Raw genomic sequence first — 21,124 nt, forward strand, 5'->3', positions numbered from 1 at the left:
TGAATGCAGGACTTAAAAACACTTTGACTAACGGTCTTGTCTTTTTCTCTACGTCAGGAATTGCTGCAGGATGAAAGTCGTCAGAAGATGGCTCTGGCCTCCAGGGTGCGAGCACTGGAGGAGGAGAAGAACGGACTGATGGAGAGACTTGAGGAGGAGGAGGAAAGAGCCAAAGAGTTCACCCGGCAGATCCAGACTCACACGCAGCAGGTAAATCAGACCCACACAGACTTTATTTAACTCTGGAACTGCTGGTTCATGTCATTCAATTAATATCAACACATGTTTATGTGTTATTGTAGTTTCCACTGATAATTGAAAATATCGAAAGTAGACCAACGATGCAAAATCATCACATCTATATTCCCTCTTGCAGCTGGCAGAGGTTCGTAAGCAGTCGGAAGAGGTGAACACTGCAGTGGAAGTCGGCGAGGAGACACGCAGGAAACTTCAGAGAGAACTGGACAGCGCCGTCCAGAGGGAGCGCCAGAAGGAGGAGGAAAAGGAGAGAGTGGAGAGGCAGAGAGAACGTCTGAGGGAGGAGATCGAGGACATGACACTGGCCTTGCAGAGGGAGAGGCAGAACTGCACGGCTCTTGAGAAGAGGCAGAAGAAGTTTGACCAGGTTAGAGACTCATCAGTTTGCTCCTATGGACAGGCTGCAAAAAGAGTTAGCCGATATTACTGAAATGTTTTCTTCTGACCTCTAACTTTACCTCACTCTTTTTGCCCTTCAGTGTCTGGCTGAGGAGAAGGCAGTGAGCGCTCGACTGGCAGAGGAGAAGGACAGAGCAGAAGCAGACAACCGAGAGAAGGAGACAAGATATCTGGCGCTGTCCCGAGCCCTGCAGGTCAACTATTGAAGGGCAGACAATACAAGGAGGTTTGCTATGTATCTGTGATTCTGGTGATTAATCCCCAAGGATTCTGTTTGTAGGAGGCACAGGACCAGAGGGAAGAGCTAGAGAGGATCAACAAGCAGCTGCGTGGGGAAATGGAGCATCTTGTAAACCAGCAGGACGATGTCGGCAAGAGTGTAAGAATCTTCCTCTTGGGGCTCCTTTGTTTTTCTCTGTCTCCATCCTCAGTTAGTCACGCTCTCTTCTCTGCTTTTGGATCAGGTCCATGAGCTGGAGCGTACTCGGAGGTCCCTAGAGACGGAAGCCCAGAACCTGCGAGTTCAGACACAGGAGTTGGAGGAGGAGCTGACGGAGGCGGAGAACTCGAGGCTGAGGCTGGAGGTCACCCTGCAGGCGCTCAAAGCTCAGTTTGAGAGGGAGATCGGCACCAACGAGGAGAAGGGAGAGGAGAAGAGGAGGGCGCTCAGCAAACAGGTAGAGAGGCAAAGGAGAAAGGAAATCATAGAAGATGTTGTGCTGCTCCTTTTCTGCAAATCACTCTAACTTTTCGTGTCCTCGTTCCTATGCCAGGTGAAGGAGTTAGAGATCCAGCTGGAAGAGGAAAGGAGTCAGCGGTCTCAGGCCGTGTCCGCCAAGAAGCAGATAGAAGCAGAGCTGCAGGAAGCCGAAGCCCAGGGGGAGACAGCCTCCCGTGGCAAAGAGGACGCTGTGAAGCAGCTACGAAGGCTGCAGGTGAAACAGAAATTTCCCCACACAATCACTGATTTTCTATGCATGTCGACGTACTGCCCTTTTAACATTTATTTCTGTGTGTCACAGGGTCAAATGAAGGAAGTTCTTCGCGAGCTTGATGAGACCAAGTTGACCCGGGAAGAGGTGATCAGCCAGTCGAAAGACAGCGAAAAGAAAATCCAAACCCTGGAGGCAGAAGTCCTGCAACTGACAGAGGTGTGTGTGTGTGTGTGTGTGTGTGTGTGTGTGTGTGTGTGTGTGTGTGTGTGTGTGTGTGTGTGTGTGTGTGTGTGTGTGTGTGTGTGTGTGTGTGTGTGTGTGTGTGTGTGTGTGTGTGTGTGTGTGTGTGTGTGTGTGTGAGTGTGAGTGTGAGAGAGAGAGAGAGAGAGAGAGTGTGTGTGTGATTAAGTGAAATTCGGGAGAACAATTATGATAAAACTGATTTAATCTGAGTGGTAGTGTTGTGCATGACTGCATCCATTTCTCTGTGTAGGAGCTGTCTGTGTCAGAGAGACACAGGAGACAGGCTCAGCAGGAGAGAGACGAGGTGGCTGACGAGATGATCAACAGCAGCTCCGGAAAGTTAGTATCTCATATATTGTGTCATACATTGAATGTTTTCAGACATGAACTCCGTTTGCCTGACGGAGTCAGACGTGTTCACACCATCAGGAACATTTCGGTGACATTCCTTGCTGTGGGGGTCGAGCATTCAGGAGGCAGGACATGACGATGATTCAGTTGCCAACAGCAGCTTTTTGGTTACAGTCCTGATTATTAAATCAAAACACCCACTTGCTCGCTGGGAATCTGCTGTATTCTCACATGGGCTCACTCAGACATTTTCTAGAAATTTTACCAGGGATCTGGCTGGAAAAGTTCTGGTAAATTTACAGAGCAACATTTGCAGACATTTGCATTCTCGCATACAGCCCCTCCAGAAAATATCAGGAAAATGTCCAGACTTCAGTGAATGTCTAAAGGTAGCTTCAGTGAGTTGGTTCCATTACCAAATTGTTATGTTTGTCCAGAACTGCGTTGAGTGAGGAGAAGCGGAGGTTAGAGTCTCGGGTCAGTCAGCTGGAAGAGGAGCTGGAGGAGGAGCAGACCAACGCTGAACTGCTGGGGGAGAGACATAGGAAAACGACTCTACAGGTACGGTAGATAGAACTGGACACACACACACACACACTCTCTCACACACCTCCGCCACGTCTGCATTCACATATGGTCTCTGCTGCTCTCGTCGTGCTCCAGGTGGAGACTCTGACCGTGCAGCTGCAAGGAGAGAGGACTTTGGCCCAGAAGGCGGAGGCGGCCAGAGATCAGCTGGAGAAGCAGAACAAGGAGCTGAAGATCCGGCTGGGGGACCTGGAGGGAGCAGTGAGGGGCAAACACAGGCTCAGCGTCGCCGCCCTGGAGGCCAAGATAGAATCAATGGATGAGCAACTGGAACAGGAGAGACAGTGAGAGAAACAGACAAACATTTAAAAACAGAGAGTAACTAAAAATCATACAAATGAAATAGAAAGCAAAAAGAATCAGGGGAATATATAATTTACTAATGTTAAAAGTTAAATGACCAATTCTCCAAGTATATTTTTGTCATTTTAAACTAATTTAGTGCCTGTAATCTGACCAATAAAAATGTGTGATATATAAATGAAAAAGACGTTATACAGGTACAGTAAAAATCCAATCATAACAAGCTTGAGCTCCAAGTCCTCTTTGTTTTTAACTTCTTTGGGGGATTTTTCAATTGGGCTATAATTCACTGCTGTCCCTCTTTAGTACTGTAGATACAGTATATGGAACCTTTTAATCAGAGTATTGCAATCAGAGTATTGCTCACACAAACACGTTTATAAATATAAACACCTGACATCATTGTGTTATGTACAGTCGTGTAAAATAAACCAATTAATTAGCTTTAAGTTTAACGCTGTTAAAACTTAATTAAAGAAACCGGTTTTACCTGGATAGATGTGTTTTTAATTGCCTGGTGCGGCAGGTTGCTAAAATTGTCTCTTTGAATCTCAGGGAACGAGCCATTGCCAACAAACTGGTGCGAAAGACGGAGAAGAAACTGAAGGAGGTGATGATGCAGGCAGAGGATGAGCGGAGACATGCTGACCAGTACAGAGAACAGGTAAGAAATTTGACATTACTCTGACTATAGCAGTTCAGGTGATTCACAGTAGCATAACCCGGGACAGAGCATGACAATCATTTAAGGGAGGGTGGGGGGGTCACGTCAGCTAAACTCATGGGGCACAGTGTGTGTTGAAAAATCATCCGAAAATGAGTGGTTTATCCATCTCAGTCCAACCTAATCCTAATCCTGCCACGGCATCTGTGTATTTATTGGGAAGGTAGAGCATACTCAACTCCGAAAATAAATAAATCCCTCAGCCACAGCAGAGACACTGACTCTGCTCCCAAAACATCATCAGTGATTATGTGCTAGATTTAATCTGACTCCTGATCCTCATCAGTCCTCCTGTTCCCGGATTAATCCCTCTCTTTATACACTCGTCCCCTTCTCTGTCTTCTCGTGCCCCTTTTTCCTCCCATCTCACTTCTCCCCCTGACCTCTGCAATACGCTCTGTTCTTCTATTCCTCTTCTCCTCCATCCCCCCCTCAAGCTGGACAAGTCGATGGTCCGACTGAAGCAGCTGAAGAGGCAGCTGGAGGAGGTGGAGGAGGAGAACTCTCGCTCCAATGCCCAGAAGAGGAAGCTGCAGAGAGAGCTGGAGGAGCTCACCGACAACGGTCAGACCATGACACGAGAGATCACCTCCCTTCGCAGCCAGCTCAGGTAACCGCCCGTGTGTGTGTGTGTGTGTGTGTGTGTGAATGTGAATGTATTTTTGTGTTTGAATCATTTTGTTTATTGTCGTCTCATTTTCTTTTTTTAACCCTCATTAACTTGATATGATTTGTTTTGCTTTGCTCTTTTTGTTGCATCCATTTGTGTCCATCTAACTCTGACTCACTGTCCATCTGTCTGCGTCACACCAACACTCAGCATGCCTGAATGGAGACCAGATAAGTAGGTCACCATTTTTCTTTTGACGTGTGTCTTGTGTCGAGACTCTATAAGCACATTTACATAGCTAAAGAAATAGTTTTATGTTTTAGGAAATATTCTTATCAGCTTTCTTAGTAAAAAAAAATAGGCATAAGCTACAACCAACAGCGGTTAGCTTAGTGTGGCATTAACAGCAAGACTGCAACAAAATCAGACTGCTATCACCTCTGAAGCTCACTGATTGACATGTATATATATATATATATATATATATTTATAGTACTAGTATTTTGTGAGCATTAAACAACAGATATATCATGCTGCCATTTTTGGGCACAAGCAACTTGAAGATGTCAATTATGGTTCTGGAAACTTGCAATGGGAATTTTTACTATTTCCTGTCATTTTATTGAATGAACAATCAATTAATTCGAGAATAACAACTAATAACCCTAACCCTAAATCATGAAAAATGTTATTGGTGGCTCTGGATTTCAGTAATTGAATAGCAGTAGTTTTCTCGAGAAATTTGTTGTGTTTGTTTCAGGCTGAACTCAGCTGATTGACTGTAGGACATACTGTAGCTGTCTCTCTCTCTCTCTCTCTCTTTCTGTCCAGGCGTGCTCCGTTGCCCCTGGCGATGAGAGGACGCAGGGCATTGGTTGATGACTTCTCGTTGGAGAACTCTGACTCGGAAGAGCCCCCAGCCTCTCCGACTCCCTCCTCTGGACTCCCTGGAACCCCGACCCCTTCCTCTGAGCACAACCTCGACCCTCCACCTCCTTACAGCGTCAACAACACAGAGTGACGCACACGTAGAATCAGTTAAACGCACGTACACACACACACACACACAAACACAAACACACACACAGTCCGGACTACTCAGGGGTGAAGGAGTGACACACTACAAAACAACACTGTAGTTTATAAAAGAAACAAGTCATATAAGATGCATACGTCAGGCGCTTTAACTATATAACGGCCTCTGAGTAATTGATTTTGCCTCATTTTTTCTAAACAACAACAGAAAACATGTAAAAAATGAGATGTTACAAAGGGTCAACTGGAATTCATTTTTATTTAGTGACAACTGTGACATAAGAAGCGACATCGTTAACACTGGAAAATTCTACCTGACATTGCATTGCATCTTTGTAACTCACTTCTGAGAAACGAGACTACATCTCCCAGAGCTCAAAGGGGAAAGTGAATTATTACCAGCTGATATCATAATGCTGTACAGTACTTAGAGAGCAGAAAACATGGTGGTCTTGTCTTTTACATTAGGAGGTTTTTCAAAACTAAGCCATGTTTAAGCCGTTGATGAGGATTGAATATAATATACAATCTGATTTCACAAAGGGCTGCTGGAGGTTGAAAATACTTCTGAAAGGTGTTAAGACAATCGATATTAATGTTACACAAAAAGAAAGTACAGACAAGGAAGAGAGATTTTCACTTTCTTTAAGACCGTGTGTTATGTGCAAACATTTATATGTCAATTAATACCTGAAAGTTGGAATAATCTGAAAAACGGAGAGAAAAATACCTGAAGGACAGACGACAATATCTGATCAAACTGGGAAGCTTCACACCAAGTTCAGCAACATATTGATATCATTTTCATATCATACAGTTTGACCATATAAAACAGTACATGCAGTCACACCTGCTGCAGTAAAGTTGGATTAAATGATAAATCCTTTTTCTATAGATTAGAATCGGTACGTTGTTAGACAATGCAGTAGTAGTATTAGATGGTTTCTTTAACTAAAGTCTAAACATATTCATATTCAGAAATTTTAAATTGTATAATTTATATGAAATATGACCTTAAGTTATTGATCACAAGTCGTTTCCTGTATAACTCGTGGGAGAAACATGTTGTTTTGATTATTTCTGCTCCTGCTTGCACCGACGTCAGCCTGGCGTGGGCTACATGTTACATGTTGGACAGCTTAGACTTGTTTCGACACCCCAACAACAACAACAACAACAACAACAACAACAACAACTGGACACAACAACACACAACTACTGCTGTATTCATTTATGTTTTAATCCAAAGCAAAACAAATTGTGACTATGGATCTTTTCTTCTTCTTTTTAGACTGATAAACTTCACATTTTATTTTGACAAGCATCTTGTACATTGTAATTTTTTTTTTACAGATTAACTGTGTAAATTATTGATCAAACAAAGCTTTTGTGTTTAAACAAATGTGGGGCGTACGGATGAGAAAAAGGGACATAAAGTTGTGGTAAACGTAGAATAGCTGTAGAGTAGAGTAGACGACGGGAGTAGAGGCTTGTGAGTGGTTCTGCGATCATCCAGTGACTCTACTGGATTATTGCTTTTGTAGAATAAACTCACTCTGCTCGCAGCTCTTTGTTGAAGATTATAAAGATAAGTGAGCACGAGACTCAAAGCATTTTCAGATACGAGTAGTATTAGTTAAAAATGACAATGGAGGCACTGAGGAATTCATGTTGATGAGGCAAACAGCAAGTAGAGCAAATAGTAGATTTTTTTACCCTAGATATCAAAACTAAAAAAAAACAACCTCACACTCTTATATGTGTGTGTGGGGGGGATGTGAACCAAACACATGGGGTTTGATGACGACCCTGCTCTGAAACTGTGGATTTAAAGATTTTTCCCTTTCGGTGAAACATCTCAATTTTATTATTTGACGGATGAAGGTCTTCTCTTTTTTTTAAATTCATTTTAGTTTTGTGTGAGACCTTCCTCAGTACCTGTTGCCTGTCACAGCTTTAAGGCTGTCCAGGATCTTGACAGCCTTAAAGCTGTGACTGAAAAATGTTTTGAAGTATATAGTTCAACATTTTGGTGAGTGAGCTTGTTTGCTTATTTGCCGAGAGTTAAATGAGAAGGTCCATTACCTCTTTACTGTCTATGCGGTAAATATGAAGCCACCCCCACTTAGCTCAGCTTAGCACAAGCCTGGAAATACCTTGCCTGGCTCTGTCCACATTTTCTGTAACGCTCACTGATTAACACTTGCATGTGTGTTAAATCAGTTCAAAATCTGAATTGTAAAAGTCGAGCGGTCATTTGCCAGACCCTTTCTTACCCAGGCACAGTAAGCGGAAACTGCTCCAGGTTTTTGTCTGACAGAATTCCCCCCCGTAAAACTGCTTCTCTCCAAAAAAGCTCATTCAGGTGTGTTCCCCAAAATGTCAAACTATTCCTTTAATGACCTGAGACGTGCTGCTTAAATCAGAAAGAATGTCACATGCGCTTTTACTCTCAATTGGATCTAAAAGACAAAGATTTCCATTCTAAACTTACAATTTATGTTTCTGGAATTGTTCTGAATGTTTTTTTGAATAGGTTTATGTTCATACTTTATGGCAAAGGGTGAATGATCCCGTTGGTGTTTACCGTTGACGACACACAGGACCGCTACAATAGTTCTCTGTTGTCAGGGTTGTTATTACTGCCCCTTTTTTTTTTTCTTTTCTTCCTTCTGTTTGAATTAATAGGTTTATATTGCACTGACAAAACAAGACCACTAAGTGTGAACGTTACTCAACAGACCTGGCATCCCATGTGTATCATACTTCAGCTTCCTCTTTTTGCCATATCAGGGTCACCATAATTCGCAGTTAGTGACAAGTGAGGAGAGATCAGACGAGTTGGGTCAAGAAAGAGTTTGACTTCTGATGACATATATCTAACGCCCAATTAAAGGGTTCATTTTTTACTTTCTGTATGTACAATTATTTTATTTTAGCAATTTGCAAATGATTTTGTTTTAAAAATGTTGTGTAAATGCTGCACTTTACACACTACCAGTGGGGACGAACACAGTCAGACACTGTCAGCACATCATGTCTGCTTGGGTTATAACTTATTAACAAAGAGGCAAAGCATTAAGCCAAATGAGCGTCATGATACAATTTGTTGCCCAGGACTATTCACTTAAATGTTATAATCTCTTAAAATATCATATCATCATCTCTATGTCACGCCTTGATAGACCAAAATCTGAAGACACGTGAATTGGACTGCTGGAACGAGAACAGATCGGTTCTGTTCGCCTGTAGCAAGAGACGAGGCCGGTGCTTCTCTGAGGTGTTATTTCTCTCTGTGTTTGTTTATGGCTAATGTGGAACTTGAGACATTTTTGGAAACATGTATTATTGTTTTAGCCTTTTTTGTTAATGATGCTGTAACTATAAAACATCTGACTGGGGTTAACTTTAATATATGTTGTTGGTTTTGATCCTTGTGTGTGTGTGTGTTTTTCTTTGGAATTGTGTCCACACAAGCACATACGTACACATGCTTACATGATACAAAATATCCCACACACAAAACAAGACAACATAAAGTTGTCACACAGCTTTTATTCATTTGATTCCCTTTTTAGATATTTGACACCACTTTAACAGTAACAATTCATATTTGGGACATACACCGTCATCAACCCACAGACTAACACACACAGCTCGAATAACCACATCGAAGGTTTGGTCCAAAAAAGAACAAAACAGATTTGTTACAACGAAGAAATGACAGTCATGTTCCACATGAGAGGCGGACTATGAATAACGTTCCTGTGTTGTGATTAAAAGAGAAGCACCACATTTTGCCCATTCACAGGCATGTCATCACTGTGGAGCCTGATTCATGATTCATTTTTCTCACACATTCTATAACACACCTGCAGAAAATGGAAGAAAAAATAAGTTTTCCTAGCAGTCGGGTGACGACCTTTCCTTGAGGATATCAGGGAACAGCCAGTCGTGCTCCTGTGGTGGTGTTGGTATGGGACGGTGCTCAGGATTATGAAGCGGGGCGGAGAATGACTGAGCAACTCCCTCAAATGGTGTAAAACACATGTTTTTTTCACAATTCACCAGCATACAAGAGCTCACATCCTCGGGTTGCTGGTGTGTCTGCAGGTGTGACATGTTGTAGTGACAGCTGATGGACGCGTGGACCTGGTTTTGGGCGACGTTTGAAGCGTGAGGTGCTTGAAAAGTGTTGGATTGTGTCTCTGCAGTCTGATTTATCGTCAATCCCTGGTCTCCTTGGCAACTATATCCAAATTCATATCTGTGCTCATCTCCCTCATTGTGTAGATCCTCGCACATCTTTTCTGTGAAACTGTCTGACTGGTTTGCAAATCTTAAATCATCTGCACCGAGCTCCTGACCCACATCACCCTGGCATGCACACACACTTTGAAGATAGGCGCCTACATCCAGACAGCCTCCCGAGTCCTTGTTGCCAACGCTGAACAGATCCATTATGTCTGCCCACGGACTCCCTGCGATGTCAGCGATGCTCTTCTCGGCCTGTGTGCAGGTCGAGATGTCGGTGAACATTTGGATCGAGAAGTCACAAGAGTCAAGAGACAGCGGAGAGAGCTCTGGAGAGAAGGGAGGAGATATGTCCATATTCTGGCCAAACTGGTTAAAACTTGCGTTCCGCAGAGCGGTTTGAGTGTCTTCTGAGAGGTTGTTGATTGACTTCAGTGGACTATCGTTGTCACAATGCTCAGTATGAAAGACCTCTGCCCTGTGGTGATGGTCTGTCCCTTCAGGGGAGGTGATAGGTATGAATTCAACCAGTTTTCCATTTCCACTTCCCTTTTTCTTTCTCCCTTCGCCCTGGTTGTTTCTTGCTGTGGTGCAGGTGTCGGGCTGTGATTTGGAATGCACTTCCCAAAGTTGTTGCGAGTCTGTTTGCTTCTTTTCAGTGCCTGTAGTTTGATGTGTGTCAAAAGAGACATCGGTCCCAGACGTTGAGATGCCAACAGCACCTAGGTGCACACTGCATTTCTCCGGATCTTGTAAATGGCCAATCTGGGAGGGGCTACCAGCCGCTGGCTTCTGCGACTGCAAAGACGATAAGGTTTTCTGCTCATCCGTAAAACAAAGAGCAGATGCTAGTCGATGGTTTGCCGCCTCTATGTCTGCAAACTTTCTGTCGAGAGAGAAAGACGAAACATTTGAACACCAGCTATTTTCTAAATTTAACATGAGATAGTGGCTCCCAAAGGTTTTGACATTTTGATAAAAACACACATTACATTCTATTCATACAAAAACCACAGTATATACACAACACACTGTGGTTTTACAGAGGGTTGAACACAGGACTATTTCTGAGGGTCACCGCTGGTTGCCTGGCAACATCACAGTGATCATAATTTAGGTGGGTTTTATTGACTTTGGACAGAGCCAGGTTAGCTGCGTCCCCCTGTTCCGCCTTATGCTAAGCTAAGCTATAGCTTTCCAGACACATGAATAGTATCAGTTTCCATCAAATTTTTTACAAGAAATAGAATAAATGCATTTCCCAAAATATTCTAATACACTAATATATAAGCAAAACCTAGAGAATTTATTGATTATTAATTCTCTGAATTTTTAACAGATTTTTTACTCAACCCCTTTTAGGTTGAAGTATCCAGTATTGAATAGGAAAGAAGCAGAGATAAACTATTTGATTAACTACTATCTGTGTAACAGAAATTGTTTTTCCTATTTTATCCCTATAATCCTCTGGTAACCTCGGGGATTGTTTTTGGGACTGACCCCCATTTGGGGAACCACTGCCTGAGGATGCTGTCAGGAGCAAACGTAGCTGGACTTCCACACCTCTGAATCATGTTGTGCAGAAAGCGACGGTGGTTGACCTGCCGCTTGGACGGCCTGTTCTTCCGTGGTTTCTGTAGGGTCCTCATCATGTGACCCGCTGCTGAAGTTACAAATGTGTAGAGGTCACGACCCCAAGGGACCCCTTGCTCCAACCCGGGCTCTACAGTTACAGTGATAGATGGTCGCATGCTGAAAAGAGAGCGGGTGTGACAGTTTAAGAGCCAAAATTAAGAAACAAGGATAGAAAAGGTGAGACGAGACAAATACAAGTGCTGGCATGTCCCTGAGCAATAGTTTTTTGTTAACTGTGAACTCAGCAAAACTCCAATTTTAAGTAAGATATTGACATAAAGACCAATCATATTTACTCAACTATTGGGCTTGAAAACAATTTTGAGGCACTTTACTTAACCTTTACTTGAGTGCTTTCATTTTATGCTACTTCCTTGTCTTCGGGAAATGCTGTACTTTTTAACTCAATCACATTTATTTCACAGCTGAGCTTAGTTAACCTGCAGCCCACATATACAAAGCTATGCTGAGATTATAAAATACAGTGCACTATTCTACTTTTGTCTACCCAACATTACAGTGCACACGTTAAAATTGGCTCCACCTCAGCAAGCTGCAATATAAAATGCTGCTTACACACCAATGACAATAGTGATCCAATAGTATACGAAGAGGTAACAGTGACAAGAGCCAATTTCTGCACAATGACATTTTGTTATACTTTTTAAAATTTTTAAATAAAATTTACACCTAAAAATTGAGAACTTTTACTTCTGAATGCAGGATTTTACTTGTAGAAACTAATGTTATTGCTTCCTTTACCAATGCAAAGAGTCTGAGCTTTTGTCCCACCACGGCCTATAATTACAGTCACATTAGAGATTTGCTCGATTAGAAACATGCAGTTAATGTTGTTTGTTATGTTTAGTCTTGTGTTATATTCAGCTGCATCAAAAAACCAAGAGAAAATCTGTCTTACCTTTTCCTCCTCGGGATGCTGTTTCCGTGTATAAACCTACTAAATGCACTGGGGACTGAGCAGGCGAGCGGCTTCAGGGAGAGAGGTGTGGCGATGTGTGTCTGTTCTGGCCTGTGTGCACAGATGAAGTCAAGTGACATGAGCGCTCAACGCAAATGCGCAAAATCCCTTTTTTTCCATCCACATGAATGGAATCCAACTTGACAAATTGATTGTGGGAGAGGAAGTGAGATACGATGAGAGGCATCTGAAAAGAAAAAAAAAGCAATTATCTGAGGAGTCAACCGCTCCTGGAAGTGTGGGCACACGTCTCCATTGTGCACCGCACTAAAGGCAGCTTGTTAAATACTGAGAGCCACAAACGCACCGGTTGAGGCGGTTAACAAGCCCTTAATTGATCAGCGTAAACTCTGGCCCTAATTATCACATTCTCAGAGGGAAGAGCTAAGATGGTTGCTAGTGGCTTTAATTGACCTTTGCAATTCAATAGCACACCTTCCAAGTACAGAATTTAACATATCTATGGCAGCAGGTGGGGGAACAGGCTGTCCTCTCCACAAAGCTGATGTCAGACAGAGAGGAATTCATTTTCATTTACATTCATTTTATAATCTTTTCTTCCACATTCTTCCCCATTACATTTTTCTCGGGGTTGTTCAAAAATAGCAACTGTAAATACAGCAGACTTGTGTTTCTGTGTAGATGGTTCTTTGTTATCTGCTTCACTTTTGCCAAAGCTTTGTTTTTAATGCTTTCAAATTTACAAACATCATGTTACAGTGCTACAAATACTACCCAACATAAAGCAGGCATAATGTATCTAAAACACCAGATGAGACTGGTAAAGCGTGTTGTTAAGTGCTGTTGTAGGTTTAGGTTGTTGTAGTCTTCTCAACACTACCTATATCACAGCACAGCTATTTGGAATAACATTTTCAGTTTTTTTCAATTATGGTTGCATGCATATTGTCCCAGAAAAATAACACAATTATGGTTTGCCTCCATGTGATTAATGATTATTGGCTGCTCACAATTGCACGAGTCATATATGTAGGTCAGACGGATATGGAAATGCAAGTTTTGGGTGAAACAGCATATAGGTGGGGGGTGCTCTCTGAGTGCTCTTGTTTCAAATGTTATTGGGGCACTTGATATAAGACTGATTTCTGGCCCTTTTAAACTCTGCAACTGGACTTCACTCTAATGAAATTGAGATTTTGTGCATCTTACACCATGTTCCTCATGGGTGGTGAGCACTGCTGCAGGAGTGGCATCTATTTATAGGGCCACCACGTGTGCCTCTGACCAGAGAGCTGCAACTGCAACTACCAACTTTCTGGTGTGTTTCAACTTCAACACTTTACTCGGCAGGAAAATCTGCGGTAAGTAGCATTTACTGTTCTGCACAGTCATAGGGCAAAATGAGTCTGAGTGACTTTTATGTACATGACAAGGTATGACAGTTATAATAAATCACACTGTGCCATGAAAACAATATGTGCAATGGGCTCATCTACAATATGAATGGCACTTCAGTCAATTATTTGTGTACATCTAGACAGTTTTTTCAGCCTATGTGTACACAAATTCAAAATAACAGTAGCTTGACAGTCTACTTTTCCACAACTTCTCCATTGTCAGCTGCAGATTATTGCTAAATTGGTCACTTCTTTATCATTCCTAACATGTGGTATTTTCTCAGATTCCTCTCCAGTGCGCTGATAAAGGTCTTATCACATATTCTCTGCAACAGTGGCAGAACTTTGACCCGGTGAGAAAACCTGTCTTGTAGTTTCACCTCAGCTCTCCCACATCGTCAAACAGAACCAATCAGAGAGCAGCGTGTGTTTCTTTGGTCTTTGAAATTGCAGGAGAAGGCGAGGAAAGCCATGCTGGAAGGTAGGTTTCAGTGTGGTTTGGATATTACTCAAACATTAACACCACTAGTGAGTGATATTTGTATTGCCTTCAGTTTTATTTGAATATTTATTGTAAAACCTTTCACTTTCTGAAAAAAGTGTCAGTTTAAAACCTATGACACCCAGTGGCTTTTAATCAATTCATCTTATATTTTTCTCTCTGATCAGATTTCTCATCATGAACCGAACCTGGGCTCTGTTCAAGGCTCACCCCTACATCAGTAACGTCCTGGGATACACGACTCTGTTTGCCTCGGCTGACGTGATACAGCAGAGCGTGCTGGGTGGGACGCGTGCTGCAGGGTCCTCACCAGAGGGTTCGACTGGCATCGACTGGTGCCAGACGACACGAGTGGCGACCGTCGGTTTCTGTTTCCATGCCAACTTCAACTACCACTGGCTCAGGTGGCTGGAGCGGATGCTGCCAGGGGGTGGAGTGAGGGCAGTGGCAGGGAAAGTCGTGGTGGATCAGCTGGTTGCAGCTCCTCTCACCATCAGTGCCTTTTATATTGGTGAGTGTGTTACAGTGACCATTTAAGTCTAATTGGGTTCATTCTTCATAACAATATGTGGTTCTGTTTGGGTCTTATTTGAGGAGTTCTGGTCTGTTGTGATGCTATTTTCTCAAACTTTTTGATTTTACTGTCAGTCCCTCATAGCCTTCTTCTACAACTTAGATAAAACAAGTCTGATGTAAATAGCTGTTTCACAGAGACATACTTTGACTGTGGTTCAGATCAAACTCGTCAACATTTAGCTACTGTGGCTTTTTGATGTGGCTGGACTCAGTTACTATCAGGATAGTTTCCTTGAACGAACACAAATGACTGTCGGTGTCCTCACTGATGTGTATTGCCAAGGTAACTGCCCTTTCTACCTGTTCCCCCTCAAAAAATATCTTGGTTACTCACAAACGACCCACTTTGTGTAATGTGTCTTTGTGTAATAGTTGAATGTAAATTCCTGTTCATATCAAAAATGTTGTGATGAAGAGAGTTTTAATGAAGGACCCAACAAAGGCTCAGTAAAATAATTCACCGCCCACCTCTGCCTTTTCAGGGTTAAGTTTATTAGAAAACAGAGAGGACCCACTTGAAGACTGGAGACACAAATTCTGGACATCGTACAAGGTATATGATAAACATTGTCCCTGTTAGACCAAGAACAATGCCTACATGTTCCCAAAATGCTATGTACTAAATCTATCTATCTATCTAACCATCTATCTATCTATCTATCTATCTATTTATCTATCTATCCATCTATCTATCTATCTACCTATCTCTATCTATCTATCTATCTATCTATATCTATCTATCTATCTAGGCTGGAGTGGTATATTGGTCAATAATGCAGGTAAGATATTTATGTATCATTGTTATTATTAACGTTATTGCTGCACACACCCCTTCACAGCCATGCACACATACAGAACGTCTACACACAAATGCAGTGTTACACATTTCTATTAATCTCTTTCATTTCATCATCACTTCATTTCAGGCTGTGAATTTTGCCCTGGTTCCCCCTGTGGCACGAACAGTGTTTCTGGGAGGCATCGCTTTGACTTTCACAATCTTCCTGTGCCACCTCAGACAACAGCACAAACCCGAATAAACCCAAGATCCTCAGCTCCATTGTGCAAGGTTTTTGTGGAAAAATAATGCGATTAGCTTAGGCTTATTTAAGGGAGCTGTTCATTTGCAGAGTCAGGAGATTTAATTATGAAGCTTGAATTCCTACTTCAGAAAAATCGTCTGATTGGCCCACTGCTGTGGGTTTGTGGTGGCTCTCTGTCTTGTTTCGACTTCCCTACAAGAATACTGTATGCAAATGTAAAATAGGGTGCAACAGTATCTGAGTTAAATCCTACTTATACACTTATTGGTGATATAATTTCCTTTGAGGACATAGAGAACAGCAGAGAACATAATAAACTGAACAGTTTCAGTCATACAAGATTGTTGTTTTTATTATCATACATGTATTGTCATACATTTACTTCAAATAAAGGTTAGTGAGATATTGTTTACTGTTATTTCTACTGCTGATACTTTGTATTATTTGTATTTGCAATAAATACATATAGATAAATGAACAAGGTATGAATGAATGGAAATTAAATATTAGCTATCAGGCTCATAAACATTAAGGGACCAGAGTACCAGATTCCCCTGGGATTAAAAATGTATTTCTGATTCTGATATTGTGAAATTGTTGCTCAAAAGAAAGAATAAGAAAGTCTGTCAATGTTTTGTGCACAGGAGGCAAATTGACTCCACTCCCATTATATTGTGGTAGAGGCAGAAACCTCACAGGTATCACAGATCTGGGCAACAACGTATAACTATAGGTAGAGCAGTGGCACTACGATGTACAGACCAGACAACAAAAATAACAGAACAGTATCCTGGGTGATACCTTGTCTTCGATTACCGATATCAATTTTGATGTTTTTTTATTGCCAAAAGCAGCTAATAATGACTTATTCACATGCATGTTATTAAACTCTCATAGTTTTAATGGTAAACCCAAGAGGTCATGATGGTTCACAAGTACAAGGGCAACTGAGATATAAATGTTACAGCCATGAGAAGACTTTGGTATTGTATTGGGAAACGTTCTGCCCATCCCTAGTGCAGAGCAAAGAAATAAAGAAAATTTCGCATAAATAAATGTATACTGTATATATTTTTTAAGAAAAATAAGAATAATACAATAAAACAAATCCACCCATTCAGACAGAATGAATGGCTTTATCATAGGCCTATTATACTTACAGCAAAATTGTTCATGTTGATGTATATGAAGCCTAGCTAAGATAATAATAAGATGATAATATGATGAGTACAAATGTACAACATAAATCTAAATTATACAGTAGATAATCAGTAGTAGCCGTCATCTGTCCCCCCCGCTTCCTCCACTGGAGGCGCCATCCTAAATCCTCACAGGTGTTTTGACTTTGGACCGCAGGAAGCGCATGCTGACGAGCCAATCAGGGCCCAGAGATTTCACTGCATTGTTTATCGCGAGACCTCGGCTCTTCCTTTTCCCTTTTCCCTCTGAGTCCAAGATGGTAGGTGCTGCTAGTGGAAATCTTTAAACACGATTCGCCGAGTATCCACGATCATCCTGTGAATTAAAACATGTTATCTTTGTAATGACAACGGTTATCGGTTGTAAACATGATTTGCGTGGCAGCCGTGCCACTATTTGGTGCTATTTGAACATGTAGTTGATGTTAGCTTGCCCTGCCCGGTGCCGACATTAGCGCTGTGCCCGCATTACACCTTGACGTTGGACAGAAAATAGCTTTGGAACTGGTTTTAGGTTTGCGGAATGGCTGTCATACCCCAAACTGTTTTTTTTACGCCTGTTCCTAAATGTTAAACTCGGTCGTATCCATGAACAGTAGGTTTGTTACAGTCCGGTTTGTCATAACAAGCTAGCCGCGGAGCGTCAACGTGTGAACACTCCTCTCTGCTACTTGTTAAACTGCTTCACTAGCAACAGCAATTCCGTTCATACAGAAGTTATTTTCCTATTTTTGTCAGTTTCGAAGTAGTGTACAGTAACTTCCGCACTGTAGCCTGGACTTAAGATGTCAGTTATTTAAAAAAAAAAAAAGCAATGAAGATAATTCTTCTAAAGAGCTGCTTGTTCATGAATTACTTCTTATGGGTTTCGTGTGCTTTTGTTCACGTTTCAAGGGAGTCGACATCAGGCACAACAAGGACCGTAAGGTGCACAGAAAGGAGCCAAAGAGCCAGGATATCTATCTGAGGCTCCTGGTCAAGGTAAACCACCTTCATAACTTATCAGGGCAATAGGGCCTGTATAAGTCATTATTTGTTGCTATCTGAATTCAATACTGACAAGTCTATCCACATGTTAACCTTCTAACATCCTGCTCTTTTCTGACAGTTGTACAGGTTCCTGGCCCGTCGCGCTAATGCTCCCTTCAACAAGGTTGTCCTGAGGAGGCTCTTCATGAGCAGGACCAACAGGCCTCCCATCTCCATCTCCCGCCTGGTACGGCTTGTTTCTCACACCCCGTTCACCACAGATTTATCTCACTAGTCAGTGGTACTGTTGCTGCCAGTTGTAGTCAGTTGAGTCTGTCATGGCAAATTAGTGACGTGCAAGCTTTGGATTGCAGTTACATTTGTTCAGTCTTGGTTCCCTTACAAGTTTGTTTTCAGCCTTGCAGCATCCCTAATCCTGCTTTAAAAGATATATTTTTTAACAGTATACAGACTTGGAAAAGTCAGGACTGGTATCTCATAGGTGCTTAATGTGGTGCAAGTTGTATCAGTGCATCCTCAGTTGTGTGAATGTGGTCTCATCTGCTGGTTCAGAGATGTGTGATAAAGCTATGAGTGAATTAGCTGGAATGGATTGTCAATACGTTTCCCTATTTGGCTCATTTGATTGCCTCAACACAAATTATCTCCTTATTGTGAAGAATCAAAGAAATTAACTGGATCAAACTCAATTGTTATCACTATCACCATGTCCATGATGACACATTTAACAGAAGATTTTGATTATATAATTGTCTATAATTGATGGTGAGGAGATGGTTGACCTTATGGCTCTGCTTCCCCTTCCTCAGATCCGTAAGATGAGGATGCCTGGCCGTGAGAACAGAATTGCTGTTGTTGTGGGAACAGTCACTGATGATGTCAGGATTCAGGATATCCCTAAGCTCAAGGTAACTAATCCTTTTACTGTATTTTTTTTCTCTCATACACATTTCCATCGGTCCAGGGTGATCCTCTGCATTGTGATGTTGTTGGAAATCTTGCAAAAGTCCTCATGTCCTGTTTGTTGTCCCACAGATCTGCGCTCTGAGGGTCACCGATGGTGCCCGCCGCAGAGTCCTGAAGGCAGGCGGTCAGGTGATGACCTTTGACCAGCTGGCTTTGGCTTCCCCCAAAGGACAGGGCACAGTGTTGCTGTCAGGTAACTAAATCCGTTATTTATATAAAAGCTAAAGTAGCTGCATTAAGGTTCAGGTGCTCCACAAACAAGTATATTCTGCCCTTTGTCTGTGGTGTAACATTTGTAAAATCTCACTCTGTAACATGTTTGTTCCAGGACCCCGAAAAGGCAGAGAGGTGTACAGACACTTTGGAAAAGCCCCCGGAACCCCTCACAGCCACACCAAGTACGTGTACAGTTGATGTGTTGGTACTGTTGTTAAACGCATTACAAAATGTTTAAATAAGTCATTGTCAACAATTGATAATATTGCTCCAGTACTTTGATCAGTCTGAGGCCTTGCTACCATAGAGGCCAGAGTAGAAGATTGAATGAAACCAAATTTTTAAGACGTTTAAATTCACTTTTAAAGCTAATCATCCGAGATTATGACTTCTTGACATTTACACCTGGTGTACCTAATAGGTGACTGTTGATAGGCCAAATTCTGGGGTCTTAAGTGTGTGACATTTGAAAAACGATTAATTCTGAGTTAGCAGCATGGCACATGAGGAGCTGGTGCCACAAAAGGATTTGACTTCAGTAGTGTGGCTGTTGCTCAGCTATGCACAGATATATATAAGAATATGATAAAATTTGAAAATGACGAAAAGAACTGAGATGATCACATTCTACGTAAAAAAGGATATGTGCCATTCAAGGCTGTGGAATGAGGGATTTGAGACATGATACTTGAGATTAACTGTTATTTGCCAGTGTCTTTACTGCTTTGTTGTTTAAAATGGTGCAAATTGTTGAACCAAAGACTAGTTTGATTCTAGATATTATCCACAGTTCTTCTCAAAACTGGGAGGGGGAAAAAAAAATCACAATTTAGATTGTTTCGTTCAGCACACTGCTTTTGTCTCCAACACTGTCCATTTTCTTTGTCTTCATCTCATTCATTCTTTTTCATAAAGGGGAATAAAATAGACAGTAAAGTTTCTAAGAAACCCTAACTCCAACTCTCTTTAGTGTTGTTGATGGTGTAATACACAAACTCTATGTTGTGGTTATGGTAAAGAAGAATTAGAAATATCAGTTGGCTCTTGTTTTCAAAGTTTTAATATTTGAAGGTATCAAGCACTTGATAACTGTTGATCTAGTTTTTATGCAGAAGCAGGTTGTCTTTCTGGTCAATATACAGAGCATTACTAGTTTTAGTGAAATTCACATAGTGTTAACACAATTCTTATACAACTATATGTTATAACTCTAAATGAATAAATGTCCTGTGCAAAGAGATTGATATTCTGTAGAATCAAGTAATCAAGATTTTGTAGAAGAAAAGGCTCAGGTGTAAAAAAGTTAATTGTTTCAGCTCTTTACTTTATCATTTAAGTAATGCAATGAGTGGATTGTTAATACTACACTCAATGTCAATTAACACAACAACCTTGCCTTTTTTTGTACATGATGGTTAGGATTGAAAAACATGAACAAACTGAATGATAAGGTATCACTCTGGAGAAATATTGTTGGGTTTTTTTAACTCTAAAATCACTGAAATGATGGAGGGTTTGGGTTGTAATAATTTGTAGGGCAGCGTTGTTGGGAAGAAAAATGTGAGATTCAAACATATACATGAACACATGAATGTTTGGTTGGTGATGCCATCATCTCATATTGAACTTCTTTCTCTTCTCCAGGCCCTACATCCGCTCCAAGGGCAGGAAGTTCGAGAGAGCTCGTGGTCGCAGAGCCAGCCGTGGCTACAAGAACTAGTGTCGTTTTGTTTTCCATGCAATCTGATACGAATAAAAAATTGGCTGTACAAAATGAGTTGTCTCTTGTTTGATTTGGAAAGCTTCTCCTGCCTACTGAGACCATGGGGTCCTTTGCTTGCATCAGAGGATGACATGGCTGCAGAGTAATGTGGCATGACAAACCTCTTTGTTTACAGACTTCTTCTTTTCCACACGTAAGAGGAAAGAACGTAACTGTGACTTCACAAATGTTCTGATC

At 41.6% G+C, this 21,124-nt stretch overlaps 3 protein-coding genes across 10 annotated transcripts in view; all 3 read left to right on the forward strand.

The window, feature by feature from the left end:
* The window catches only part of myh14 (myosin, heavy chain 14, non-muscle), a 28,829-nt gene extending 19,952 nt beyond the window's left edge, over positions 1 to 8,877 (forward strand). For 6 of the 7 annotated variants that reach the window (XM_035634190.2, XM_035634229.2, XM_035634198.2 and 3 more), the window contains 14 exons: positions 58 to 210; positions 377 to 625; positions 738 to 851; positions 938 to 1,036; positions 1,122 to 1,334; positions 1,431 to 1,592; positions 1,680 to 1,808; positions 2,086 to 2,174; positions 2,624 to 2,747; positions 2,850 to 3,058; positions 3,633 to 3,741; positions 4,239 to 4,411; positions 4,622 to 4,645; positions 5,243 to 8,877. In XM_035634190.2, coding sequence (XP_035490083.2) covers positions 58 to 210; positions 377 to 625; positions 738 to 851; positions 938 to 1,036; positions 1,122 to 1,334; positions 1,431 to 1,592; positions 1,680 to 1,808; positions 2,086 to 2,174; positions 2,624 to 2,747; positions 2,850 to 3,058; positions 3,633 to 3,741; positions 4,239 to 4,411; positions 4,622 to 4,645; positions 5,243 to 5,432 — 2,037 coding nt within the window. In that variant the 3' untranslated portion in view covers positions 5,433 to 8,877. The remainder of the gene's footprint in view (positions 1 to 57; positions 211 to 376; positions 626 to 737; positions 852 to 937; positions 1,037 to 1,121; positions 1,335 to 1,430; positions 1,593 to 1,679; positions 1,809 to 2,085; positions 2,175 to 2,623; positions 2,748 to 2,849; positions 3,059 to 3,632; positions 3,742 to 4,238; positions 4,412 to 4,621; positions 4,646 to 5,242) is intronic. The other variant, XM_035634208.2, reaches the window with a different exon arrangement.
* A 4,667-nt stretch (positions 8,878 to 13,544) lies between these two features.
* On the forward strand, positions 13,545 to 16,196 carry si:ch211-120k19.1 (uncharacterized protein LOC563199 homolog). 2 transcript variants are annotated; one of them, XM_035626427.2, is made up of 7 exons: positions 13,545 to 13,636; positions 13,957 to 14,025; positions 14,126 to 14,153; positions 14,342 to 14,685; positions 15,233 to 15,303; positions 15,500 to 15,529; positions 15,677 to 16,196. In XM_035626427.2, the coding sequence occupies exons 4-7, from the start codon at positions 14,352 to 14,354 to the stop codon at positions 15,788 to 15,790; spliced, it is 549 nt and encodes a 182-aa protein (XP_035482320.1). In that variant the 5' UTR covers positions 13,545 to 13,636; positions 13,957 to 14,025; positions 14,126 to 14,153; positions 14,342 to 14,351; the 3' UTR covers positions 15,791 to 16,196. The 2 variants fall into 2 exon arrangements, with proteins under 2 accessions (XP_035482320.1, XP_035482312.1); XM_035626419.2 differs by having other exon boundaries at positions 13,957 to 14,153.
* Positions 16,197 to 17,126: 930 nt separating this feature from the next.
* rpl18 (ribosomal protein L18) lies at positions 17,127 to 20,941 on the forward strand. Its single transcript, XM_035626406.1, has 7 exons — positions 17,127 to 17,252; positions 17,887 to 17,973; positions 18,101 to 18,208; positions 18,792 to 18,890; positions 19,018 to 19,141; positions 19,277 to 19,346; positions 20,809 to 20,941. Exons 1-7 carry the CDS (start codon positions 17,157 to 17,159, stop codon positions 20,882 to 20,884), a joined length of 660 nt encoding a protein of 219 aa, XP_035482299.1. The 5' UTR covers positions 17,127 to 17,156; the 3' UTR covers positions 20,885 to 20,941.
* The last annotated feature ends 183 nt before the right edge of the window (positions 20,942 to 21,124 follow it).

Source organism: Scophthalmus maximus, chromosome 1, assembly GCF_022379125.1.
Source record: "Scophthalmus maximus strain ysfricsl-2021 chromosome 1, ASM2237912v1, whole genome shotgun sequence".
NCBI classification, from domain to species: domain Eukaryota; kingdom Metazoa; phylum Chordata; class Actinopteri; order Pleuronectiformes; family Scophthalmidae; genus Scophthalmus; species Scophthalmus maximus.

Coding starts and splice junctions, on each gene's coding strand:
- rpl18 (XM_035626406.1), top strand. CDS start 17,157: ATGCTGACGAGCCAATCAGGGCCCAGAGATTTCACTGCATTGTTTATC. Junction 18,209..18,791: donor CCATCTCCATCTCCCGCCTG/GTACGGCTTGTT, acceptor CCCCTTCCTCAG/ATCCGTAAGATGAGGATGCC. Junction 19,347..20,808: donor ACCCCTCACAGCCACACCAA/GTACGTGTACAG, acceptor TCTCTTCTCCAG/GCCCTACATCCGCTCCAAGG.
- si:ch211-120k19.1 (XM_035626419.2), top strand. CDS start 14,352: ATGAACCGAACCTGGGCTCTGTTCAAGGCTCACCCCTACATCAGTAAC. Junction 14,686..15,232: donor CATCAGTGCCTTTTATATTG/GTGAGTGTGTTA, acceptor CTGCCTTTTCAG/GGTTAAGTTTATTAGAAAAC. Junction 15,530..15,676: donor TATATTGGTCAATAATGCAG/GTAAGATATTTA, acceptor ACTTCATTTCAG/GCTGTGAATTTTGCCCTGGT.